At 44.9% G+C, this 27,955-nt stretch overlaps 1 protein-coding gene across 1 annotated transcript; it reads right to left on the bottom strand.

Moving 5' to 3' along the window:
• Positions 1-19: 19 nt before the first annotated feature.
• Positions 20-27,558, bottom strand: tiam1a (TIAM Rac1 associated GEF 1a). Its single transcript, XM_068744556.1, has 27 exons — positions 26,910-27,558; positions 26,004-26,308; positions 25,499-25,756; positions 25,178-25,409; positions 24,823-24,995; positions 24,123-24,347; positions 22,880-23,065; positions 20,928-21,074; positions 20,769-20,843; positions 17,750-17,920; positions 16,870-16,974; positions 15,963-16,044; positions 15,763-15,846; positions 13,529-13,741; positions 12,126-12,235; positions 6,027-6,257; positions 5,600-5,668; positions 5,337-5,462; positions 5,046-5,154; positions 4,674-4,853; positions 4,419-4,537; positions 4,207-4,315; positions 3,740-3,798; positions 3,521-3,617; positions 2,675-2,762; positions 2,411-2,583; positions 20-2,295 (listed from the first exon to the last, which is right to left on the bottom strand). The coding sequence occupies exons 1-27, from the start codon at positions 27,556-27,558 to the stop codon at positions 1,646-1,648; spliced, it is 5,025 nt and encodes a 1,674-aa protein (XP_068600657.1). The 3' UTR covers positions 20-1,645.
• Between the last annotated feature and the right edge of the window lie 397 nt (positions 27,559-27,955).

Below are 27,955 nucleotides of genomic sequence, written 5' to 3'. Positions count from 1 at the left end.
TTTCAGACAAGAATAAATTTAGAAAATTTATTTTAACATACAAATGATAATACTCCACAGTTTTATGTACGAACACAGTTTTATAAAGTATAAAGGAAGGCGTCAGAGAGGGTTTCACGGAAAGACAGGAGATGGTACCTCACAGCCTGAACGTCCTCCACTGGGCATCACCACCTAGTGAGCTAAAATCTAAGGAGCCAACATCATAAAAACACAATAATAACAACCAAATAGTAGTATTTTCCTCCACTATCCTCACACTCCAGCTTGCAGACTTCCCCTCACAGTTAGGTATTTAGTGCATGTTCAACACCCATTAAAGGTGTGCATGAAGTGAGGCGAGGTGTGACGATCTCAGCGGTTGTGATAACATAGTGAAAAGCACAGCCTGGTGGATAGAGGAAGAAATGCAGAAATGATCTCAAAGGTCATGAACGTGGAGTCCGTACGCATCAGAAAGCTCCGCCCGGTGGCGGCGCCACCCGACTAGACAAAAGGTAAGAAGAGAACGCTGAAGATGCCGTCTTACTGAAACAGCGTGAGGTTACAGCACAGTCAGTAACTTGGCTCGATTCAATGCCTCCTTTCAAAAGAAAATTCAAGTCAAACAGGATAGTTGTAGGAATGGTGCTATTTATAATGTTTGGGGGGGGGGCATGAAGGGAGTGCGGGGCCTGTGGCAACCAGAGGGTCCTGGATGAAATCCAGCAATCATCAAACTAACAGTGCCATTTTATTTGAGCGACACGTAATGGCAGAGCGTTCATGTGAAGGGCTCGGGCGCCGCTTCACTCACAAGCTTGTTTCTGCTGCTGAATGGGTCGTAACACTGGGCGACTGAATGCGGTGTAAACATTAAAGATTACAGTAAAAAAAAAAAAAGGAAATCATTAAATTAAGAATACAATATGTTATCCAAACTCAAAACAAATATTTTAATAAAATAAGTTTAATGGCACTCTATTGTACGCCTGACTGTACACCGGCGTGCAGCAGATATTAAGCTTCCAACAATACAAAGCGTGATAAAGCTAGTCGGGTCTCGCCTTCCTCGCCGCAACTGTTGAGCCAAAAGCCCCTGAATAGAGTTTAAGTAGAACGCGCAGCCCTTGAGTGTTAAAATACAAAACACGGTTTAAAAAAATAGAACAGCCCACATTCCTGTGTTGAAAAATAGACATCTTTAGTCACAACGCGACAAGTGATGGCGCCGTCTCAGCACGGTGCGTGCGTGGCGCACTAGCTGCCCAATGTCTCTGGTGTCCGTGCTTCTGTGTACGGAAACACGCTTAAAAGGATGCGCACACACTTGCGTGTTCACTGTTGTGTACATGCAGTGTTGTCTTTTTTATTTTATTTTTAAACAACTCCACAGGTGAGAGGGATGTCCCAAACAGGAAGTACCGTGTATGCTTTTCTGCTCCACGTTCAAGCAACTCGCTCGGGCTTTCAGTTCTTTTGGATTGTCAGTGCAAGGCGGACGCAGGTGACGGGGGGGGGGGGGGACAGGGGACGAGGAGGGCTGTGGCGTAAGACAGGGAGGGCCGGGAGGGGTTTCAGACCTTCTCTGCTCATTTGCCCCGTAGAGTCGACATATTTAAAGCATTTTCTAACACCTTTCTTTTCTCTTCTCCTATTACTCCAATCAGAAGACATCACTGTTGCACCTGTTAGCAATGTTGTCTCGTCGCACCCAGATGACGTCATGGTCCTTGTTTGTGGCCCCCTCTGCCGCACACTGCTTCATGGGGGCAAGTTTTATACTCGGGGTCGCACAACAGGACAGAGAGACACCACAAGCGGTGAAGGAGCTCACATCGCCTTGCGTCATTCGATTGATTTCCTTCTCCTGCAACACACTCGCCACGCTCTCACTTCCAGGCGCCGTCCGTCCGTTCAGGTTGTGGCTCCTGATCTCTCCACCCTGCAGGTCGAGTCCTCCCATCTCCCTGTCCAGATCGGCCGATTTCGCCGTGGCGGCTCGGACAGACTTGCAGTACTCATCGTCATCGCTCAGAATGTCCGTCTCCTTCACCGTCCCCATGTCGACACCCTCAGCCAGGTCTTCGTAGCGTCCCAGGTCAAACTGCTCTTCCACCCAACGGTCTGTATCCAGTCCCTGAGTTTTGTGGGATTCGGGGAGCGTGTGATTGGCCGGCGGTGGGCAGGATGTGGGTTGGGAGGGATCTGAATCATGGCTGGTGTTGTTGTTTCCATGGAAAATCAAGTCGGTATCAATGGTGAAACGGTTTCTCACCAGCTTCTTGCGACTTAGCGTTCGGGTTGGCGCTGATGCTAAAGAGACAGAAAAGGCAAAGGACAATATTTCATCCCGCTTGTTCACGTTCTTTGGTTCTAACAGCATAATACGGTTCCTGTAAATTAAAAGGCCACACAGAATTTTGGCTACCTGCTCTGTTCATGGAGGCCCGTGCCCCCTTGAGGGCGCACAGACGTTTGCCCCCGAACGGGACGTACTGCCGGCTGGGCGGCAGAGACTCCGTCTTAAGAAGCTGCCGGCGCTGCTTCTCCCTGAGGATGGAGTGAACCGCCTTCAGGAGGTCCTTCTTACTGTCTGCAGAGCTACACCGTTGATAAAAACACAAGACAGGACTTTGGTCAAGTGCCTCATTTGCATTTTTATTTCTAAAATACATTTTAAAAATAATCCTACCTGCAGCAGAGCTGAAATGTTCTCTCTGGTCTTCCTTCAGATTCAGACCTTGTGTGGACAATCTCGCATAATGCCGAACCCTCGGAATCTGAGCAGGACAAGAGGAAAATGTAGTTCTGTCATTAATTATTTGTATTCCCTTTAATAACAGGCCATTATGTACACAAATAATGACATTGACCTATTAATAGGTTTCTATGGGGTTTTAATTTGATCAGAATCAGAATACTTTAATAATCAGACAATAAAATTATATTTTATTGTCTGATGTAAAGAAAGATAACAACGCTGAACGGACTGATTATATCATCAGAAATCTGAGAGGCATTCAAATGGTCTTTGCTGTGACCTGAACATAAAAATGCTGAATGGATTTATTCCTTAACAACAACAGGATTCTGGTTTTTGTGTGCAGTTCAGGCACTGCCAACTGACTATTGAAGATTATTCCCTTGTGAGGATATATTACAGTGGTTTACTCAGACTCTTGATGCAGGTCCAACACATTCTCACAGAATACTATGTAATACAGTCCTGTAAGCATTAATAATGTGCAGCACATGTAAAAGCATTCCTGGAAAATCTCCCCAAGGTGCCTCAAAGAGGATAAAAATGCAACACATATTATCAATTACTGGATAACATTCTCGTGATGTTTTTTTCTGAATTGAATTTAATAATTGGAGTCTGGTATGAATTCACCATGAGATTGATGCACTCTCGCATTCACAAAGCTGGAAACGACCCACAACAGCAGACGCTCACTATTCCGTGACACCAGGAGGAACGGTGATGCAAGACTGAAAATGACATTTGCTGCATGCTGTTGCATTTGAAGAAACCTACTTGCATGGTTGCGGACTTGCAGGGAGTCTGTTGCGATCATGTAACGGAAACGGAATGGATCTCTGTCGTCAATCACGGACGCACGGTGAGAACCACCCTGAATCAGAAAGAGAGATGGGTTCGATATTTAATACGCAGCCGCTGCTACACATAGAGGCAGCAGCAGAGAGCAGAGCAGCGCGTTGACCCGAGGCAGAAGGTAAGATAAATAAGACTTACGATTTTTCTCCGATGCTTGGAGCAGTCCTTGTAGATCAACACGACTGCTGTTTTGAACACTTTGGTGCGCACAAGAGAAATGAAAATGAAAGAGCTCATTAGAGACACTTCACTGCCCAACCGACATCTTCATTCATAATGTCACATCAGGCTTGTTTACAATACAAAAGAAAAATGAAAATGTACCAACTTTAACTAGAACTCCATGCAAAGGGGTGAAAACAAGCAAACACAACAACAAATGCTTTAGTTTAGGTACCCAAGTTCAACATTTTAATGACTCGTTTATTCTCAAGCCTGATTTAATTCAGGCAATTCCAAAAGAACCTTCACACTTATTCCTGTGAATAACTGCGTCCTGATTATGTGAAGCTATGAGAGCTGATAATTGATACAAGTAAAGTAAAAATACTCATGAGGACTGTCTGGATTCTACAATGGAATCCAAAATCAACATGAATCCTCACCAAAAGCAGCCAAATCAGGGTCCTTTCTGCTCTTGACCAGGAAGGCCGGAGGATTGATCCAGACAACGCTGCAATGCAGCAGCAGATCTCCCATCGAGAGGTCGGCCACCTGAGAGAGAGACAGGAAACAGATCAAGGTGGTGAAACACACTTTGAGGTAATCAGATATGCTAGTAGATTTACACAAAATGAACTGGGACATTATAATTTACCTCTTTTTTATCCACCGTCTGATCATTGATCAGCTGATCAAAAACACCGCCGTACTCCTCGTGGAGCTTTTGCATCTCATTGATGTGACTTGCAACTTTGTTCATGGCGTTCATTGCAACTGAAGGGGGGGTGGGGGACAAAATGAACTCTTCAAATCGCAAGACGCATAACACTGACAGCGTCATAGATCTTGTTATATTATACTATTTAGGGTTAGCTAATGCTATTCAGTAAATCAATGAGGCACGGCCTACCGTCAAGATGGTAGTGCTCCTCGCTCTCAGGGTCCGTTAGAGAGTAGAGCTCCCTGAGCAGCAGGGGGTATTTCAGGACCCTCTGAATGGGTTTGATGAGGTAAGACTCCAGAGTGGATGAATGCTGCTGTCTGGGATTTCGCTCGGCAAGGAAAGCCTTAAAATCTGGGTCGGTCTTTGCTGGAGGAGACAAAATATGTAAAAACGAAAGCCCAGACATGAGCAGCTCCATCTAAGACAAGCCACTGTGACTTTAACTACATGCTCCTTTACTGCCTCAGGCTCACAGTTACCATTATTCCACTCACGGTAGACACCATTCAAGTGTCAGAGGACAACATAGAGGCTGTGAGTGAATAAGAGCGTTTTTACCTTTGGCCAGGACCTTTGGCACCTTGGTGTGGCTCGCACAGAAGGCGCTGTAGAGCTTGAAGCGATCAGCATAATAGAGAAACGAACCACCCAAGGAGAACAGCACCTTCTGTGGAAGCAAGGAAGTATATCATAGTCTCATCATCAAAACGTACCATTTTTACCTTTTAATTTTACTCAAGGCTGAGGTACAATAAATTAGAATTCCTTATTTGAGTAGCACTAATAGCTATAAGAGTCTAATCCAAGGAAGCCAGAGCAAAAGACATCTCTGCAACAATCCTCCCTCACCTTGAATTGTTCCACCCTCTCCAGCTGGACTAGATCTGGCACCAGCCGGATTCCATCTTCCAGCGTCCGCAGAAACTCAATCTGGAACTCCACCATCTCCCCGAGGTTTCCAAATAAAATATCCAGCTACAACAAACAGAGAACATCGGTCTGACTCTGCTGCCATCCAAAGAGCACTCTCAAGGTCTGTATCATGTGCATATCTCCAACAATTCCTCCGCTTGACATTCTTGGAGTCTACAGAGTATACAGGTAGAAAGTACCTCGTCCTGCGTGAGGAAGCTCTCTGTCTGCAATGGCCTCAAATAGCACTCTATGAGGCAGCTCAGATCCTGAAAGGCACGTGAACAGGAAAGGAACGTGAATCAGCCTGTGATCAGACATCCAGAGAGCAATGAGGACAAGCATGCGTGGACACCGACTGGTGTGAAGGCTGTTAAATTTGGGATAATGGAAATCAGCTCTCGCATGTATGAACATAACCCACATGCCAAGAAAACCATAGAGGTTCTCCAAGGCTTTCACAGTGAGTGTGACACGCCCCCCCACAATGATGACAGTGCCACATGACTAAAGAATATGAAATATGAATATGAAACTCTGCATCCGTGCAAATACAGAGCTGGATAATCTGGCATTGATTCGTGCCATTGCCGTCGTCGTTATTGCAAACACAGATGTCATACTGACTTTGACGTAAGTCTTCTCCGTCTCCACCAGCTCGCTGATGACCTTGCGGAGCTTGTCTGCGTGGGAGAGCTGCCGCTGGGTGGAAGAGCCTGCTGTGGGCGGCAAAGCTGACACGGGGCTCGGGGAGAGGGATGACGAAGATGAGGAGGAGGAGGAGGAGGATGACACATGGCACTCTAGGGGTTTCATGTCATGGAGACTGTGGCGGAAAGAAGCGGCTTGCTCCGTGTTCTGCGTAGAAAGTGGCACATTTAAAAGAGAGAAGGTTGAATGAAAACACATTTGTAGGGGTCATTCGGGGTCATTTTATGTCACAAGGTTGCTATTGGTGCATTTTTTATTATATATATATATATATACATTCTCTTAAGCTGCTGGAAATGAAAAGAGAAATACTACGGAAAGTACTTCACAAAAAGAAAAATCTGATGTGAGTTCATGTAAAACAAATAAAGGATCTATACAGAACCAGATGGAATCATTCTTCCAAGACCTGCCTTAACAGCCAAATATCAAAAATACCAAGCATGAGCAGACATGCCAGGTCAAACTGGTGGGAGGCTTAGCATGTACAGACAATAGGGCTCACCCCCCCCCCCCCCCACAGCTTCCTGCCTATTCAAACTAATAACAGTCGATACGTCTTTCAAATCATCTGCTCATTCGGTGATGACGACAATAACGAATCTTTGGTTGAAAGCTTAAGTGTAAAAGCCCGGAACCCACACTAGAACGTAAACCATTAGAACCAAGAAGTTCTGTCCTCGTCAAACGTTTTAAAGCTTGATGAAACGGTGTGTGGGGACCTGAAAAATAAGAAAACTAAAAAGACAAAGTGACAGCAGCGTAAAAAAAAACTGAGAAGCTACCAACTCTGAAACACTTGAAAGTAGCTCATCGCTCAAGCCCAAGATTAACAGCAAGTTATTCAGAACTAAATTGCATCTTATTTTGGAGGGGTGTCGGAGACAATAACTCTAATAAATCTGTCGCTCTTTCTATTTTTATCATGTTTAGACACAAGAAACTGCAATAGCATCCCAACAAACTATCACAACTAGACGCTGCAGCTGATCAGGTGTGTTGCCAACATCTGGCGTCCAGCGGGAGCCAACTGAGCCTCAGCCATTGTTTACTCTGACAGGATTAATGCATCTAATGTAATTCTACAGCAGTGCTTGTCTAAGTGTGTCAACAACCCGCCTGTGTCCACTGCATCTGTGACACGCTACGCCTGCATGCATGTTTCTGCTGACTGTGCACGCAGCTGCCCGGCCGTGGACATTGGCTCGTCTTTGCCGATGTCACGGTTTGTCTCCTGCCGTGCTGCCGCATGCAGTGACAGTTGGACTCAAACCGGTTTAGCAAACGCTGCCCGGAATACGAACACGCCCGCCGTTTGACAAGAAAGCCGGTCTTCCTCCCATCACTTGTGAGAAACAAGGGCAAAATAACATCCTGTGAGGTTGAAATCATTTACATTCATCCTCAGCAGAGGCTGCGTCGTCCAAAATATTAGAACTGAATATGCGGTTAATGTTCAAATAATTATTCTGTTGCTCGTGAGCAGGAAAATTATAAATTAAATCATGCTGGCATGGGTCTTGTTATTTGTAAGTGAGCTGTCACCCGCGATAGACAGGCAATCTAGTGACAGAGACGGATGGCAGCAGGAATCGGAGCGATGGATGGGAAATGTTTTACCTCTAAGAATCGAGAAGAGACAGAAAGCGTGACTGGTGGCAACGCTCCGATCTCCGTCTCAAGTATGAGATGAAACCAAAAACGTTTCCTTTTTCCATTTAGAGGAATCAATTCCAGATTATCAAAATGACGTAAACATCGTGTGTCATTAAAACAAATCTTGCATTCATTGTTAAAATGGGAGAGCTCTAGAATTGAGAGCTCTAAGCTTACAAGCTGGCACAATCACATAAAAGCCGGCCTCTGCAGGATTACTTCTACAATACAAAACAATCAGCATCTGAAACACGTCGTGGGTGGATCCGCTCAAGCGTCCGGAGGTCTGCCTCCTCCTAAAGGCCGACATGCTGGCAAGGCCCAATGAGTTCGATGAGGTTCTCCAGCTTCCCTGTCCTGCTTCAGGCAGTGTTCCTGCCACCTCATACCACTCAGATTAGAAAGATTGGTTTCCAGTTTGCTCTAGAAAGTGCGAGTGGAAGAGTATAATCTGAACACGTCAAACCTGTCAGGATTTCTGCTCGCTGCCCAGCAGTGTCGTTTCACTGACCCAAAACAAACAGCGACGCTCTCACGCTATCTTAATCCTATCTGCATGCTCACCATCATCCCCCCCGTCTCCGCTCTCTGTCCGGCTCTGCACTTGTTGCCCAAATTACCTCTGTCCAGGTGTTGAGGTGCAGCAGCAGCATTGAACGCAACGTTAAACAGCAAGATCAAACATCACATCCTCATGAGAGCTAGAAAGGGGAGGAGCGAACCAGAAATGAGAAAGCAGTGGGTGGAGAAAGCCTCTCGCTCTCTCTCTCTCTCTCTACTACACAACAACAACAGCCTTGATCAAAAGCATAATTGCATTCATGTCTCAACAAGAGTGAAAGGGAGGAGCAAAATGTGACAAAAGTTTTACGTCAACAAACGCGGAGATCAGTTTGATCCAACAAAAACCTGCGCAGGAAAGCAACAAACACAAAAACACACAAATGACTGGCACATGAAAAAAATCTAAAGTACATTCTACATTCCACACGCCCACTTTGTCCAGCCATCGGTAAAGCCTGAGCTTCACTTTCCGGTCAGCCGCACTTTAAATTCCTTCACGATGTGAAAGATGGTGGAACATGGAGCATAGCCTTAACTCTGACCGACCTGCGGACTGCAGAGAGAACGGAGACTGTCGCAGCTGTTGGGAATGAAGGGCGGATCTGATTGGTTTGTGTGAAATGAGAAAATTGGCTGATTAGACATCATTTCCAAGCATCCATGATAAAAAAAAATAAAAAAAACCCCAATGCTGCTGATATTTCAAAAATGATGGTTTGGTTTTGATGATTAACATCAGACCTGACTAAACAACCTCTTTCCTACATCCCGAGTCAGCAAATGAGCAAGCACATTTATACGCCCACACACACACTGACCTACACGTAGCACTTTAACCTCAATCCTGACTAAGACAGCAGTTTAGAACTGAAGATGGAATACTCCTTTCTCCTGCTGCGCCAGTACATTCCATAAAGCAGAGGTGTCTCTTGACCTTTCAGTAAAGCTACTAAACAGCAGAGCCTCCCTTCAGTGCGGCGGCGGGAGTGTCGAGGCAAGCAGCAACACGCGCTCACAGCCTTCATTAACCATTTACAATGAGAGTCTGGAGAGCTCGATTGGAGAAAGGGAACGAGTCTCAGTTCGGCTTCACGTCAAATGAGGGCATAAAATCCGAAACCACAAACCCTTACGGGGGGGATGAAGGGACGGAATCTATGGCAAGCACACAAAGAGAGAGATCATTTAATCTGAAGTGTAAAGGCAATGATGTTTTGATAAGTCAGGATGTTTTAAAGAGCAACATTTATGTAAAGGAAATAATGTTTTTGAAGAGCTTGTGGACTTTATTTGCACATATTGCAACACAGAAAACGCAAAAGGCTGAAATATCCCAAGCCATACCGAGTGTAAGCGTTTAAATTAGAGCCACGTCTGCTCTTTGTTGCGTGTTCACTGCTGTGGTTTTATGAACTAGTGCAGTGCTCCCTCCAGTGGAAGACCGAAAGGACAGCAACAGCAGGGACAAAGCCGGAATGCCTGGCTGGAAAGGACTGGGAAGGGAAGGGATATTTTTGATTGATGGAAAATGCCCCACACTTGGAAAAATGGAAAATACATTTTCCGTTTTTAAAAGCCCCGAAGCCAAAACTAAAACAGATTTGTCAATTATAACCAGCCCATTGGAGAGGCTGACTACACCTTAGGGAACGCTGGCAATCACTGTCATCGCTATCGCCACTGTAATCACAAGCATTTGCAGTTTCATTCCCAGGACAGTTTATCATATTGAGGCGGTGTCTCTATGCTTTGTCTAAAATAATGAACCTTTAGTTTCCTCCGGCTAGTCAGAGTGCTCATTTATCTCCACTAAATGATGTGGAAAAACGGTGGAGAATAAAGTAATTAGAATGTGGAGATAATTAAAAATGTCCCATTTGGGCTCCTTTTTCCTCAGGTTTGCCTCCATGTGGCTGCAGGCACTGAGTGAAATGAGGTAAAAACACGATCTTCATCTCTTTTTCTCTCAAGGATCACAGTTGTAGAGACAAAACTGTGATCGATAACATGCATAAAGAAATGGGCAGGCCATATTTGTAAGGAAATTTTGCGGTTTGGGGACGTTCCAAGGATTCAGTGGTGAGTCTGGATGGTCTTTGCTCACAGAGGAAGCATCCAAGTGCTTCGGTGGGGGGGGGGGAGGTGAGGGCTCCCAGCTGCTTGAGAGAAGCATTATGTTGTTTATGGAAATGAACATCAGGCGGTTGATGAGGAGGAGGGGGGGGGGGGGGGGTAAAGAAGGACAAGAAGTCAGGAATGTGGAAGGACGGGAGAAAGATACTGTAATAAAACCAAAGCAGCATGGAGAGCAGATGATGAGATGGGAGGGGGGGGGGGCATGATCACAAAATATGTGACAATAGATCATTTTGCACAGCGAAAGGGCAGACAGGGAAATTAGGAAATTAGGCGGCACGCGTTGGACTGGAGGAGACGATGTGATGAGAAATGAAATGATAGATGATGATCCTTGATCCAAACGCTAAAGCTTTGTGAATAGTGACGCTCCGATCAGCCCTGTGCTGCTTTGTTTTTCCTTCTTTCATTGTTTCTGATGTGGAACATCATCTGATAAAACGTGGCACATTGGACACACAAGCAGGTTTACATGCCAGCCTCAAGCACCGGTTGATTTATAAAGCACTTTATAAACCGTCCTTTTTAGTTGATGGATGCTACACAATATTCTTTATTCATTCTCAGAGTTGAATGGTTTTAATTCAATTTCAGGAACAGGTGCGTAATTTGATTTTAAGGAAGCTCCAATTAATTTCCTTTTGTGACAGCGTTACATAAAAACATTAGAGCATCGCAATGATTAAACCACAAAAGGCACTATAAAGATGCTGCATTTTGTGTTTTCCACTGTTTTTATTGTAAGAATAAATTTGAATGTAATTCCTCTTTGCATAAAAGAGCGTGTTTTAAATGCTAGTTAACCCATTCTTCAGGTTTGACACGTTAGCGGTCGCTGAATAATTTCCCTACCTCGAGGACAAGCAGTGAGATTTACTCATCCATATCTCCCCACCCTGGTTGCCCCATCTCTCTCATCTTCTTGTACTTCTCTTCCAACTAGTACTGGCACATTGGAGCCACGGATCCACTGCTGTCCGACAGAGTCTCGACCAGCGCTGGCTCTGACCTCACCCATTAACTCTCCCTCCAGACTGAAGCTCACTGACACATATCTAAGGGAGAACACAGCACAGTCTCCTCATCTTTCATTTGTATCTGGGCCAATCGACAAAGATGGTACAGAAAGAAAAAGTGTTTCCTGTGACTGGTTATCACACACTGCCGTAGTAATGGAAGTGACAAGCTTATCCAAGGGAGACCGGCTGGCACAAGGCGCCTCCCGGCAATCACCGCGCCGACCCTGATCAGACCAGACATATTATTAATTAGAAAGTGATGCCGTCCACTAGCTCTTTCCACTCACCTATCTGTCTCCATCTCTGTGCCTCCAGAGCACCAGCACTTCTGTTTATGCGCCGTGATCGGCAGTTTCACACAAAAGGTACCGAACGCACAGCAGAATACGGTCGACGCCAGTCAGCGCTGTGTGTAAACTAAAACAAACTCACAGATCAGGGATCAGAAACGGCCAAAAGGAGAAACCAACGAGAATGACAGACGCAACACAATTCAGCCTTTCCGTTTCCATTTGTATTGAAACTGATTCGCAAACTCCAAAACCAAATCTGTTGGTCTTTTTTGCAATAGTGCAAAATCCCCATGATGCATCTGTGTGTGGTGGCATGCATGTCAAAGGTTTTGCAGGTTATAGCCTACCTTCTGTCCAGCATCCATGCAGGATTTGTCGCCCTGTTGAATCTTCACCTGCGGTCCTTCCTCCAAACTCTCATTCTGGATATTTACTGTCGCCTCATCCAGGATGTCCTCTATAGAGACAGAGACAAAGTATAACAGGTGGCACACGTACATGACACAGTCATGATCTCATGATGATCTCCCGCCTGTCAGTGGGTGGGATGCATTTGGAGACAAGAGAAGAGTTTGTCCTCAAGGATGATTTATTGGGAGCAGGAAAAATGGGCAAATGTAAGGTTCTTATTAACGTTGATGGACATATCACACTTTTATTTTGAAAATATAACTGAGCACTGAGCATCTCTATTCCCTTGAGGATTGCTACCTGCACCTCCCACCATGATTAAATTAATCAGCATCCTCCTTGCATTTTGCTCCGACTTACTTCCTCATAGGCCTCGGTGTTTCTTGTTATGACATGACTGTCTCGTCAAATTGCTTATTATTCCTGTAGATCTCTTGTGTATACCCATCTCATCTTAAGCATGGCATCATTGAGAACCTCCATCTGGCTGCTGAAGTGTTTTTAATTCCCCCTCTGACCCTCTACATATGACATATCCCACACAACGACAGCTCGACACCGTCAAAGGATTCATATGAATATTCATTCTGCTCTGCGTCCCTGTACAAACAAAGCCAGCTTGTCAGAATGTGCACTGCAAGCCCCAATTTATAAGGAATACAAATGGCGCCCTTGCACAGATAAAAGGAGCAGGTCAGAGGAAAGCCAGCGGCTGCCTGCAGTGTGGTTAGCAGACAGCATCCACGCATAATTAGCAGGTCCTCTATTCCCCCTCTGCTTAAAGGGATCACCATCTGCATTTTACCTGTTTTTTTGCCACACAATATTAGTGCTTTAAAGCATGATAGTACAACACAAGAAACGTAAAGAGGACCATAAAAAGACTGTACTACTGTATAGCCCATTATATTAAAAGGTTCTGTAATAATTTATCAAAGATCCTGAGAATTATCTTTATAACAATTCTATTTCAGCACAAATTTAATTTGACTGAATTTATTAAATAACATCATTAATTATTTTTTTTAAGGAAAAAAAAAGTTCGTTATATTTATTGTCTACAGGTTTCCAAACATTAGTAAAAAAAAAAATGAAAAAATAGGAAGAATTTATTTTGTAATATTTTGTTTTCTGTTTTGTTTGGTTTATCTGTATATTGATGGCAAAAACGCAAAAGCTCCTATCTGCAAAATAATCCAGAAAAAGTAGTGCAAAACTACTAGTAGGGGAGGTCTTTCATTTGAGCCTCTTTTTTCTTTCTGTCATTGTTATGTATTTCATGTGTATACAGTACAACTAACTAACTAGATAAATAAATAAATAAGCAAGCAAGCTTCACCTTGGCTCTGGGAGAAGATGTCTTTGTTCAGGTCCTGCTCCCAGTCAGAGCGTCGGGGTGGAACCGAGCAGAGCGCCTGAGAGTCCAGCTCTGGCAAGGTACTGATGCTCAAGGTCATCACTTGGTTTTCAAGCGCGGCCCTCAGGTCATCCAATCGGAGGACAGATGCAGATTTACCATTGAGCAACAGAATCTCATCCCCTGCTTTCAGACCTGGTGGAAAATCAAAACGGTGGAATCCAGTTTTAGAAACAGCATGAAATGAAATGCAGAGAGGGCTTTGAAAGCAACACATGGGGAGTGACAACAAAGCGCCCTCCTGGACAGCAGTCTTCCCCGTGTCCTCAAATGAAAGAGTTCTAATGTGAACAAACAACTTACACTAACAGAATTGACCTGCTCCGCTTGCCGGTTAATCAGATATGAGACTCTCATGTGTTCCTGTAGATTAAGGCTGCATTCTTCTCCGCGTGTTTGTTTGAGGTGATTATTGATGAGACTGGGTGTGTTTAAGAAGGACGGCTTAACCCCCGTCTCTTCCCGTCCTGTCACTCCGCATAGAGTTTGGAGAGCAGCCAACCACACACTTCGCAGAAACAACGTCGGCTTGCCTTTGAGGCTTAGTTTCTCTCCAGTCCCCTCCCCTTAAACACCTGTGCCCACTCTGCTAATTGCAAATTAGCACTCAATCAGCTGATCAATTAGCATAAATCCTCGCCCAATAAAGGCTGGTTGTGGCAGCTGTTTGGGAGCGCTGACAGCAGTGGCATCTGCCTGCAGTGATAGCTAAGCCAAAGGCTTTTAGCGCGTGTGCTTCCTTTCCTCCGATCTCAGGCCCATTTACGTTGTCTACTGTAGTAGAAACATTTAACACAGTGCGGTGTGGCCTTCGTAACACTCCACGCACACACGTGCACAAGTACACGTTTATATTTTTAGACACACATTTTGCCCAGAGTTCTGACCTACTTGTCCGGGATGTGTAATGTCAGATGCAGCAAAGTCGTTATTGGGCAGAGAGAGACAGCCCCTCCAGCCGTATACTGTATGAGTGGGTGTCTTTGTGTGTATGCGTTGTGGCGGGGGGGCTTTGAGGCTCTTTTCCTGTGCTGGCCTGGGTTCTGCATTTGCAATGTAGAAACAGAAGCACAATTTCTTTCACTCCCCATTCATTCTCCTCACTCTTGGTGCAGCACACGCATGCATGCTCACTCATGTGGACCCGACCACATCGAGCCAGACGCATTTAAATCTACGAATCAGCAAAATGTCGTGTAATATTCCAAATTGCTTCGACTGGATGCCACAAGGCTTCCTATCTCATACAGGGGTGGAGCATTGGTGGAGCTGTGTCCTCTGGCTGCCGACAGCCTGCTAAGCTAACGTCTTTCAGATTACTAATGCCCCTAGAGGACACAATCTCATGCTTGAGTAACCTTGCTCTGACCCTGGGGCACAATAGTGAGGCTTGTTATTTTCTATACATTATTCTGGTATCAACAGAGCGTTCATGTGTTTCTCAAACCCATGATGAATCTCCGGGTCTGCTCAGATCGGAGCCCATGAATGGATTTTCTCTCCACCTGGCTTTGTCAAACTCTCGTAAGATGCAGACAAAGGAATGTCGTTTTTCTCAGTTGCTCTTCAGGAGAAAAGGAACGCAAAGTCATAGGAATCCTTTCATTTCTGTTTTAATGGCTTATTTTGGCACAGGATCCGCTTGTCAGAACAAAAGTCATTATCTGACTGATAGATGTAGTGCATAGAATTTTTGTATTCAGTTTTAGAGTCTAATTTTTAAACCTTTTTCTATTTAACTTTTGCGTCATATCATGCTGAGATAATGATTTTTCATTCCTCGTTTTCCCTCCAGCATTTTGTCTGGATTTTTTCATTATTAATCACCGAACCCTCTACCTCTATGTGGTCTGACTGGATCCTGCACTTGAACTGAACTGTGATGCAATCAGCAGAGGGTGTGGCGATGGAATAGCACTGATGTTGTTTAGTAACTCTTAATAATTCCTGACGGTTTCCAAAACGCAGGTTTTGGAAACATTCCATTACAGTAAGTGCTAAAGTATTGATTGGAGCGGTAAGAGTTCAACGACACCTCAAGGAAGAATCGTGTTCCGGCTTGGTTTTGCTAACCAAACCAAAGATTTGCATGCAGTTTGTTTCCTCTCCTGCATCTGATTATCTTGTTGGTTATTTCTTTACAATAAAACGTTCACCTTTAGCTGACGCCAGTCCCTCTGCTTTCACTTCAGTAACGTGGAGCTGCTGTGTCCCGTCATCGAGAACCACGACGGAAAAACCTGCACACGGACATTTCAGGCATTTATATATTGTGTATTTTTTTTTAATAGTTCAGTCAGGATAAACCAAAGCTATCCAGTTTTAAAAAAAGGGACATGTTCATACACAAACATACCATATCCAATGGTGCTGGACTCGACTTTGTTAAACTGAATCACCTTGGTTGCTTTAGGGCAAATCTCAATCTCTTTGTAGAGCTGCAAACAAAAGATAATTTCACGGTAAAGATGGCAGTGTTGTTGGGGATGGAGAATCTCAAGGTCATGTTAAGAGCACTCCTAATGCAACATGTATAGACTGATGTATTATTCAGGCACCCTGGAAGAGCGATCGCATTTGAGCGTCGAGTCTTGAGAAATGAGGTGTGTGTAGCAAAGGGTTAGCAAAGCATCGATAAAGCTGTGTGTATCAAGCAACGGAGAGTGTGCAGTGTGCGCGCTGTGGAGAAATAATAGTGTGATATCATAGAACGAAAGAGGGTGGAGCGAGTCTCTGATCAAAGCTGGGGGATAAAAGAGCTCTTATGGTGACTTTGCTTTGAGACAGGGTTCAGTGGCTTGTCTGCAAAGCCCCGTCACAAAGACAATTCCTTCTGCGCTTTACAGCTGCTGAATAATGAAGAGCGGAGGCCTTTTTCCATGAGGGGGGGGGGGGGGGGGGGGTGTTTAAGTGAATATAAAAGGTGCACAAACATGGAGAGACAAAAGCGTGCTGCTCATTGTGCACGCAATACCAAGAATAATGGTTTGCATTATTTATAACATATGTGATGGAGCTTCCTGGGAATATTTTTTTGTACACGTCCGACATAATCAACAACAACTCATCAGTCAAGAACAAACTCACATTCAGATCTACCCGAAATAAAGCAAAACAAATTATTCATTCAGACAAAGTGCTAACACAAACACATCAAGACATTCCTTCCAAACTCAATGCTAAAATCTCCCATACAGTCAAATACCGGTAACTCGCTAGCTTTTATTACTTGAGATGAAATATCATTTCCAGTATTTCCTCACCAGATCAGAGACGTCTTCTTCAAGTCTTGGCACGTAAAAGAGCATTTTGCCATCAATCCACAACTTCAAACGCAGGTAGTGGCCGGAGGGATCTATTTTATGGGTCTGAAGACAAAAGGGGATTAAGAAAATGGACAATCTTTCATTCTTTGTTACAAAATGAAATACATAGATGTCACTTTGTGTTTTATTCTCCCTGTACCTGTAATTAGAAGCCTGTGTGGCCCTGCAGGCACGTAACACCAAATTTAAGGGATGATATTTTAAACTCATTTATCAAACACCACAATCATCATCATTACCACACTTTACCACTTATGAAACTCGCTAAAAAAAGTGTCCTATCATACACACACATAACATCCATGGGATCTGAATCATTCAGAATTTAGATATTTATTGACTTCCAGAGGACATCCTCTGATAATCTGCATCAGATTATTGTTTTCCTGCTGCAGTGAATTGAATTTTAGACAAATTGTGCCCAAGGACACAAATACCGCCTGCCACTGCTGGAAAAACCCAGTTTGCTGTTCAGGACAGACCATAACATTCACACCCTTTTAGGGCTCCGAAAAAGTGTGTGTGACATTCAATTTAATTTTGTACGACAGTTTTTGAGAAGCTGCGGACAATCCATATCCCATTACTGCACTGGATATATGGGGTGTACGGACTGATGGAGGCGTGGACAGAGGTAATAAGAAAGACCAGCATTTAAACTCCCTTCAGCAGAATGTGTTCCATTTTGTGAGACTACTTTCTCAGGATTGCATATGTTTTACATAACCTGTTAAAATGATTTATTAGCTTCCTGACCAGCTGGCTGATTGGCATCTCTCCTGCAGGATCGTTTCCGCAGCTATTAGTGTTGCCTCACCTTGCAAATGGCACCCAGGACTTCCAGTGCCGTCTCTCCGGGCTGTACGATGGCCAAGACGGGCTGATTGTTTGGCAGACAAACCCAGGATGGAGTCAGGTAATCAGGAACCCAAATGTCGCTGTCCACATTTTGCTGAGGAAGACATTTAACTGAACCTTCCATTTCCTTCTGAAAACACACACACACAAAGAATGACCACATTCGAATATCAACCGTTAAAAACGTCATGCAGTAATCTTCATAAATCTTCACTATTTCCCTTCTTGTTTGCAGAAGAACACCGACTTGCTGAGAACGAGATCTGCAGGAGATCTGATTACAAAATCAAATTCATTTGTATTATGGGGGCCTCTTGATGCATCTTTCTCCCTGCCTGGTATGTGCTGTACGTCATATTTGCATCTCCATAGGTGTCCAAAGCGTATTCCGTGACCTTTGAACCAGTCTGACCCCGGGACTCCGCTCAGATTCCTGCTCACCTCTTCTGTTCAGCCTCCTGCTGTCTGTCAGTGACACCTTATCTAATCCCTTCAGGTAACAGCATCCACAAACTCATTTATTCTGTCAATGCACTCTCACCTCCTGCTTCCCCACCCCCACTAACCATTGCACCATTGCTTCGCCTTCTGTTGCCCGTTCTTCTTCTATCTGAATATCACTCCTCCCCATGTTTCTTTCATGCCATACAATCTGCTGACTTCTAACAGTCAAGACTCGTGTGTGTGTTTGTGTGTGTGTAGGTGTGTGTGTGTGTGTGTTTGTTACGGTAAAAAGGGACAGAAAGGGAGACAGAAGGAGCAAACTACATACAAAAGGACATCATGTATGCACAAACAACAACACAAATGTTCACCAACATGGGGTCACAAAACAAACACACACACGCACGCACGCACACACACGTTTACACAGCTTCTCAGACAGAACAGACTCAGGGTCCATAACAAGTACCTCCCCCTAACTCCCTGCGCTCCCCATTCCTTCTCGACACCATCTGGCTCCCCAACTGGCCCATCTAGGATGCTGCTGCTGGGGCATGGGGGGTGGGGGGGGGGGGGTGTTGGACAGCATGCTAAACTCTCGACATTCCCGTTCCCTGCCATCAACGTGATTCCCCAAACAGAGAATTGAGAGCATCAGATGTGAATGTTTGGAATGAGTCTTGCTGGCATCCCTCGCTCTATGTTGCAACAAACTGAGGAATGTACTTTCTCATGCATTTCTTGACTCATCCTGTATTTGGTCAGCTGATGCTGGGCATAGGTGGACGTGCTGCTACTGGGGGGCCCCCGGTCTTACTGGGTAAGTGCTGCTGAGTTTTCCTCTATCTGAGGTGTAAATCTGTTGTTCCTATCTATCGCCTTACCAGGTCATGGGTCATGCTGGAGCCTATCCCAGCAGTCAACAGGCGAGAGGCGGGATGCGCCCTGGACAAGCATGGAGGTGGCAAGGTTGTCATCGCACAACCCATGATAGGTGATTGGATATTGTCCTTCCAGTTCTTATAAATCCATCATATATATGTTAGAACTTGCCAATGGAATCTTACAGTGGTGGGAATTGGAAATCTGTCTTTGTTTCTGATGGCAGGATTCATTATTTCATTATCTGTAAACTGTGGGCAGTGCGACACATTTTGAGAGCACAGATGGTGAGAAATCGGAGAGTCCCTATGTAGCCAACGTCTGAATAATTTGTTGAAACATCAGAAAGCTAAGGATCTCAACATAACAGATCGACTCCTCCCAGTGGGATGAGACAGAAATAGCTCCCCAATCGATAGCCACTGATAATGATAGAGTTGGAATTTGCCTGGAGCTAATGAAAACAAGGCAGGGGGAACCTGTAAACACTGATCTGACAACAGTGTTTGAAATGCTCAAAAGGCAGAAAATAAGAATAATGGTGTTACAGTGAGGCAGGATAAGTTGTAAATAAACCAAACTATCGTTATCATAAAAGTCCTGAAGGATGGGATTTGGGGTCCTTCAAGTTTTATTGTCAAATGTCTTCATTTTTTTCTCGTCTCTTTTCTTGGAGCGAAGCGGATGTCTGAAAACCAAAGCAGGAGCTTGAACATGACCTTAAAGAGAAATGCTTGATGATGAAGAAGTAAGAAAATGTGGAGAACTTGGTGACATGGCTGGACTCTGTATAACGGAGGATCCAACTAATGACTTAAGAACAAAGCTTCTTCAGACCCAATCATTATTTTAATGTCGGGTTCCGGTTCTTTCACGCACGCCAAATTAAGAAAAGGAGGAAGTAATTGATATTTAGCCTCAGGAATATAATTACTGCATTCTGTGTCTGCTATGGACTCTGTCATCTTTATTTGAACAGTCATCTTTGTTTGGACACAGAACAGTTAGGAACCACAACGGAAGTCAAAACATAACTATGCCTTACCTCTAATTTTTTAGCAGCAAGCAATTGTGAGTTTTATTTAATCCTCCGCCAAACATCTCATTCCCTTCCTAATTGGATTTACACCATCCACATGGGGATCTGGATCATCACCGAAAGGTTCTAAATTGTTCTTGGTATCTTTTCTTTATACACCAACCATGAAACGTAAAAGTGAATCCGAGTTTTAACTGATTTTTGAATCCATAAATGGCGTTTCAATGTTAAAATGTAATATTTTTTCCTGATCTCATTCTGGATCAGATCCAGAAAACATTTTTCATGATAGTGAATATCGGACCCCTTTATGACTGTGATTTTGCATTCAATTCACTCACCAAATATATTTTACAAGATATTATTTTAAAAAGCCTCCATTATAGGTAAATGAGATTTTTTGGGGGATCCAGACGGGTATCCGGATTGCTCTCAAAATTTAATGGGATCTAAATTAGACCAAGACCCATCTCCACATACCGGTATATTTTTTTCCCATCAAGATCCATCTAGCAGCTAACAGACATACGCCGTCATAAACATAATAGATAGATAATAACACGCCACGCAGGACACAACTCTATAACAGTCGTGCTTTTGTCTGAGCTCTTACAGATTTCTCGCTGGCGGAGTCTTCAGTCATACGTTCCAGTGGCTTCCTCACCGGCTCCATCCTGTCAACAAACACCTGCACAGAACAATGCATTACAACCCCATTGAATTAAAGGACTTACTGACTTTTATTTGTAACTTGATTTGTCAGCATGCTAACCTGGCTGATTGAAGGGTGTCCCGTAGTCTTCCTCTTTGAGGTGGTATCCAGGCCCCAGAGGGAGGAGAAGCGGCTGCGGCGCTTGCTGAGGGTTCGAGGCATTGCCTGGTTCCGCTTCCTCATGCTGTTTTCTGTGCGGGCTGAAACCTGTGACAGAGAACAGGAGCCCAGCTGGAAGGGGATCTGAAGCTTTGATTGGTGATAATGTGGCTGGAAAATCAATAACTAATAGTTTTTGTTGTTGTTTTTAAAACAAGAGACAGAGCCGTTGGAAGATCATCAACTGATGACACTAGTGGTTCTTAGATATACTAATCAATTATTTATACACAAACAGACATGTGAACACACATTTTCAGATGCATGGCATAAACCAATGACACACAGTGAAAGTTTTCAACCTCCCATATCCTCCAGTGACCTACAACACGCTCAAAAAGGAACCACGCTTGTCGTTTCTGGGTTAAATCAGTTGAAACTACTGGGCTATGAGCAGCTCTCACTCTCTGTATGCTGCATGGATATGTGCTCTGATGCATGTGCCTGTGATGCACACACACTGTGGTGAACACTGCAGTTGAGTGTGTGTGTGTGGGGGGGGTATCAGAGTACTCACCAGTCACAGCTCATGAGGTTCACGCACCCCAAGCATAATAGGTCAAACTGTCTTCAAGGCTCTTCTTACATGAGCAAGATATTGTTTAACATCCTTTTCTGATATAAATTAACCTTATATAACCTTAACTTTACGATAGCATCGACTGACATGCTGAGTTTCTTGTGTAAAAGTATCTTAAATATATTATTTACGGTTGGAAAATGCAACAGTTTTAGTAGGATTTGAGCCCTCAATGCACACTTTGCAAAATAAAGACAGAACGGCAGTAAGAAGGGAAATGAGGCAGATAAAGAGGAAGATCGGCTGAGGAAGATAGTGAAGGTATCACAGAGTGAAACAAAGGAGGAGAGGGTGTGCGTAGTAAAGGGAGGGAGGGGAGGGATATCAGAGCAGAGAATGTTAAGCCTATTTGTGGGAAAGCGCCTCAGGGATGGAAGCTTACCAACAGAGTTTGTATCGATTCACTTTCCACAAAAAACACCAACTCTGTGTGTGTGTGTGTATGTGTGTGTGTGGGTGTGTAGGTGTGTGTGTGTGTGTGTGTGTGTGTGTGTGTGTGTGTGCGTGCATGCTGCGTGCTCTGCTTTTTGGGGTTGATGGATGATCTTTATAGATACGGCTGCACTATACACCACCACATATACTGTACCTCATTTACTCTATGGTGGCCATTCATTCATTCATTCATTCTGCACAGCTACATGCTACATGCTAAAGCTATCAACAAGCAGTGCAGATATGACAAAAGGACAACTAGTTGCTGTCAACAGACGGCCCTGGCCAATTCTGGGTCTGCAGCACTTGGTCTGAGGCATTTGGAATCAATTCACTGAACTATGCCCGGGTCGATTAGGTGGTGCCAAGAGAGGGGGGGGGGGGGTATTTGGTCAAGTACATTCTGAACGGCCAGTGCAAATTTCTATAGATAAATAGACTAAATGAATAAAAGCTGAATAGTTTGTGTGCAAAGCTAATTAGGGGAGTTTGTTATCTAGCCTTCACTTTGTTTTCTCCCATCGGTAAGTTGTGTTTTTCGCCTCAGGTTACATTCAAAGGTATTTGTTTGTGCATTTGCGTTGCAAAACAGAACTCCTTGCTATTAGTAGGAGCACAGCATGTGATAAGACACTGAGTTCAAGAACTGAGACGTGCTGAGGTGTCAGTAATTAGGAGCCTACTGCCAACTAAAACACGTAGAGACATGAGATTTGAATAAAGTGGTGAACAAGCCCAGCAAATTATGGAGTCAGTTAAGGAACGAGTAGCTGGTTCTGAACACGTGTGCGTGATTCCGGGTGGGTTCATCGTGGATTCGTGGGTTCTTTAATCATACCAGTGCATGGAAGGAAGACACAGAGAAGATGCCTAATCGTCCCATGGTCAGTTTGGTCGGCCGAGATGCGAAGCCCAGCAGTCGTTTGGGATTGGGAGGTTCGCTGCCCTGCAGGCTGGCCAGGTAGCACCGACAGCGAAACAGATCGATGTGGAACCTCTCCAGGTTCTGCTCCCACAGGGAAATCTGACAGAGAGGCAGATGAGACACGTTTGTGATTATACAAGATCAGAGAATGGAGGTTTTCCAGCTTTCCATTGAAGAAACAGAGCAATATGAAATGTGTCTAAAACACCATTCAGTGTTGGTCGTTTATTTAGGCATTTCAGGAGGAGTGAGATAGGAGTCGGTGTGCGGAATCCCCTGTCGACAGAGATTACTCATCAACACAGCCCCCACCAGTGGACGACCTGCTGTGTTATGTGCAACGTATCACAGGGTGGGCCGTGGGAGGTGGAACATGGGATGCACACAATCTAGACTTCATTTGCACTGGTTTCATCGTTAATTCTAAGCCTTTCCATTTCTGTCAACTCATTTAGTAGATTATTCTGCCTTCAGATACGGATCTTCATAGACATTCGATAATAAATGAATCAAATACTCAAGCAAATACTTTTTCATTCCTTTGACCCCCCCCCCTTTGATCCATTAATGAGACTAATCGCCTTCTGTGGCTGTTTTATGCGATGCTTTTCATTTATTGACTGTCAACCACGCACACGTACAAAGAAGCATGTTCACACAAGTGGGCGCGCGCTAACTCGCAATGTTTACATGCAATGCTGCCTCAGCATTCAGAAAGCAGCTATGGCAATAAAGCTATGCGTTATCTGTGAAAACAAATGAGTTGGAAGGTGAGGACAGCTTCTAAATCCGAGCCGTGACTCAGTTCAAAACGTCTAACAAATACGCACGGATTAGCAGGAGACTTCCGGGCTCTGTGCTGTGATGCCAATGTTTTCTCCTTTCTGCTGCATTTAAACCAGTTGGATTATTTGAAAATATTTGTGGTAACATTTAGTCCTTGAGGAATTTTTGTCTGGATGATATCATGTAGTAAAGATGATTTAATGCAATGGATTTTGTGTGAGACTGTCAGTCCAAAGATTTCCCTCTGTAAAGGCCTTTCAGTGTTTTCAGTTCAACACACAGGATCATAAAAGCCCAGTTCATATTGTCACCCCCCCCCCCCCCCCTGGACATAGAGACTACTTCCTGTGTATTTACAGTATGTCTTTACCTGCTCCAGTATGGTCTTCCTCTTCTTTGGATCAGTGATGGTGGACAGCTGCATGTCTCCCATCTTCTTCATCTTCTCATCCATGTCGATCTTCTGCTCCAGCTTGCGGATCTCTGCTCGCAGCAGCCGCACGGTGTCCTCGCTGTGGTGCTGCCGAGCCAGCGCCGCAGCACACGCCGAGTGGATCGCCGTGATCCAGTTCTCCAGTTCGGTTTGGCCTGACGTCTGGAAAAAGTTTTAAAAATGGAAAAGACATTTGTGAATTCTGTGAAAGGCAATTCAAAAAAATTAAGGGATCGACAGCACAAAGAATTGAAATACGAGTCCCATTATGAGAGGATGGCAGCTATAATCTCATCATCTAATTACTCTTCCCATTCTTTGACTTAATGTCACAATGAAAAGCGCCCATGAATATTAATAGACACATTTTAATATTACACAATGCTCGCCTGAGGCGGATCACTGTCAAGTGTGGCAGTCTGGCCTTTAAACATGTCAGACATAAAGCAAACACGTGGACAGCAGACCGGCTTATCGCCAACACACGGCTAAATGTCATGGACTGGTGTGCAACCCACATGCACGTTCAAATCGTCCGGGGAAATTTTAAACTATGTTTGAATTCCAGTCATCTCAAAAATAACCAAATGATGACTGCTTTCCAAAATACATTGTAATGGCCCCGTGCGTTGCTCACCTGGAAGAGGAACGCGTCTCCCACAGAGTTGCTGAGGCAGAAGACAAAGTCTTTCTTAGGGTGTTCGGGGACGGCCTGAACGATGCTGTTCTCCACCCACAGCGCGTGTTTAGGAACGCTGGTGTGATCGATGCCGGAGCGGCCGTCCGACTCGTACAGGAAAAGAGTGCAGCCTTGAAGAACACAGAAAAATATATATATATTGATTTGTTATTGTTGTTGTTGTTGTTTGTCAGTGTTTGAACCAATTACCTTAACAAGGCTTTTACCACAACACTGCACTGATACACGAATCTAAAGTGTACTTTAGTTGTCCAATGTCAAGAGTCAAATCGCTATGGAATATGCTGAACACCTTTCAGAGAGACCCAGTAGTGTTTCCACTTGCGCTTGGTCGCGGGCTCCACCTTCTTGCTTTTCTTATGGACCAAGAAGTTCTTCACAGCCAGAGCCCCTGCTTTCCTGACAGTTCCTTGTGCGCAGCCAATCAGAGAGTCCGACGGATACGCAGAACTGAGTGTGCCGCTGCTCTGCTCGTCGCTTGCGGCGGATCCAGCCTCCTCTGCGCAGTCCCGACCTTGATGCGCCTGACGAGAGAGAGAAACGGGGGGGAACAAATGAGCATCAGCAGCCGGGTCAGATCGTTTTTAAAGAAAGGATGGACGAAGCAACGAACCCAGGCTTGATTGTCCAACTCCTTTCGGAAATTCTCATACACGCCTCCCCTGCTTCCCTCCCCTCCTCCTGCGCTGCTGCTCCCGCTGTCGCTGCCGTTGAAGAGGCTGCTCTCAGCGGCCGAGTAGACTGAAAAAGAGGCCGACATGGCCTTAGAGCGCCGTGACGCCAAGTCTCCGTCTCCATCCATCTCTGTGGTGACCCCATCGATGCCGCTGTCACCATACTCACTTCCCTCGCCCAAAATGGCAGAGATGTCCTGTCAGCAAAAAGGGGTTTACGCATGGATCTTTAATGTACACAGATTATTTCTTTTTTTTGGGGGGGGGGGGGATAGCCAAAATATACACAAACTTAAACCGATACCAATTTTATAAAAACACATGGCTGACAATCTAACTGTATTACCCGGAATCCCCTAAAATAGTTTAGGGCAATTATTGTTTCCATGGGGCCACATGAGAAACAAATAAATGCATTGATATATTCACAAAATGGAGTCTCACCTGTGTCGTTTGTGCACGCCGGCCTTGGAAAGCTGGACACGGTGCAGCTGGGATGCCAAGTCTTTCCAAACCCTCAGACAGGCAGTGGGATCGTCTGCAGGGGAGCGTGAACGCTCCGTAGCCGCCTCCATCCTCCTCGGTTGGAGACACCATCCCCTCCTCCTCCTCCTCCTCCTCCTCCCCTCCTCCATCTCGTCTGCGCTCTGCCTCTCTCCGGTTCTTGGAGTGGCGGCTCCTCTGGGCCCTGAGGCCGGGACTCTGCGGGCTGCACAGATGGTCCAGAGACGAAGCCCTTTCGCTGGAGCCTGGACCACACACACACACACAGGTGGGTCAGTGCACAGCAGTGTGTTAACGGCTGCATGTTCAAGGTGAGGCGCGTCGTAATTACTGTCAGGAGTACTTTTATGCTTTAGATGTGAAAACTATTGCCCAAGTGTGACTGTGTCCTTCATGAAAATAAACGTTTATGTGCTGGAACTAGCCCATCCATTGTCATCAGTGAACCATCCACCCAGGGGGGGGGGTGCTGAGACCTTCAGCTGGTTCAATTACTGGCTGCCTCCTGCTGTAGCACGGCTAAAGCTAACAAGCCTGTGGACAGTTCACCTTCAATCAGTGGAGTTTCTCTAATCCATTTTCAAGATGACTGGTTTTCCAAAGCCTTTTAATAAAGCTCAGCCTTGAAAATGGGAGTTTGTTCTCAATTCTAGCAAGGCCAGAATATCCAGGACATCGCTGAACATGAGGGAATCACAGTCATCTTTAAAGGCCGTCCACAGTGAATGTGGCGCCCGAAAGAAAACTCTAATCAGTAAAACTTCAAGACAAGTCGACACCTACTGCAGAAGTTGGGAATGCATTCTCTAGGTTGAAAATAAAAGAAGACGAGACACCATTGTTCACCTGATTTTCCTCTGGATCGTGCAAACTGCTTCTCCTCCTCTTCCTCGCCTCCATTTATCATCTCCTCAGTGCTGGTCAGATGCTCCTGGCTCAGGTCAGACAGAGAGAACTCCAAGCTGTCTTCTCTCCACATGTCTGCTGACTTGGATCGCTTCTTTTTAAAACTCCCTCCCTCCCGCGTTCCCTCGCTCATTCGCTGGAGATAGCGTTCATCATCAGCTTCGCCCGCTCTCTCACCCGCAGAGTCCTCTCCTCCAGACTGGCCGATCGTCTTGGCCTCTGAGGTTTCAGGAGTTGGTGCAGCAGAGGGGTCATCATTGTTTTGATAGGGCTCTTGCCTCATTGTCATGGCGACATGCTGCATCCAGTGGGGGTTGATTCTGAACTCTTCCAACGCGTCTGTTGCACTGAAAGGCTCCAGGCTGTTCTCTGACAGGGACAGTGGGATACTGGGCGTGCTGGACGAGCGGTTCGAGGCCTCAGAGTTTCTGCGTTCTTGTTTCACTGAAGAGCAGTACCGGGGATGGCGGGGGATGCCTGGATGTTTACTGGAGAGACGGAGCGACCGGGACGTGTGCTTACGGGAGACGTGCCCCGTCGTATCTCCATACAAACTCCTGTCCCCATTTTGGCTCTCCACATTTCCCATGATTCAACTCTAGATTAAGGGGAAAAAAGGTGGTGTGAAACATTCACCCAAAAATGTTTCCCATCTGCATTTAATTTTGGTTTTGCAAATTCTTCTAAATTTACAATGAACTAAACAAGAATTCGATCTGTATTTACATACATTACATTCGAGCACCACATGCTTGATCAGATCCTTTGCCTTTCATCAGATACTTACTATGATATAAATGAAGTTAATTTTATATATATATAAGAAAAAAAAGAAAAGAAACGTTTATGGTGAGGGGAGGTCAAACTAAGACTACAGTGGCAGCATCACCAAGTCCCTTCACTCCGAGTACCGCTGGTGGGAATTCCTGTATATTTGTTCATTCACTAAACACCACACATTATAATATCATACTGCAGACACATGG

This window comes from Brachionichthys hirsutus, chromosome 10, assembly GCF_040956055.1.
Source record: "Brachionichthys hirsutus isolate HB-005 chromosome 10, CSIRO-AGI_Bhir_v1, whole genome shotgun sequence".
In the NCBI taxonomy this organism is placed as follows: domain Eukaryota; kingdom Metazoa; phylum Chordata; class Actinopteri; order Lophiiformes; family Brachionichthyidae; genus Brachionichthys; species Brachionichthys hirsutus.
Note: the sequence above shows the minus strand (reverse complement) of the source record. Positions and strands in the feature narration are given on the sequence as shown.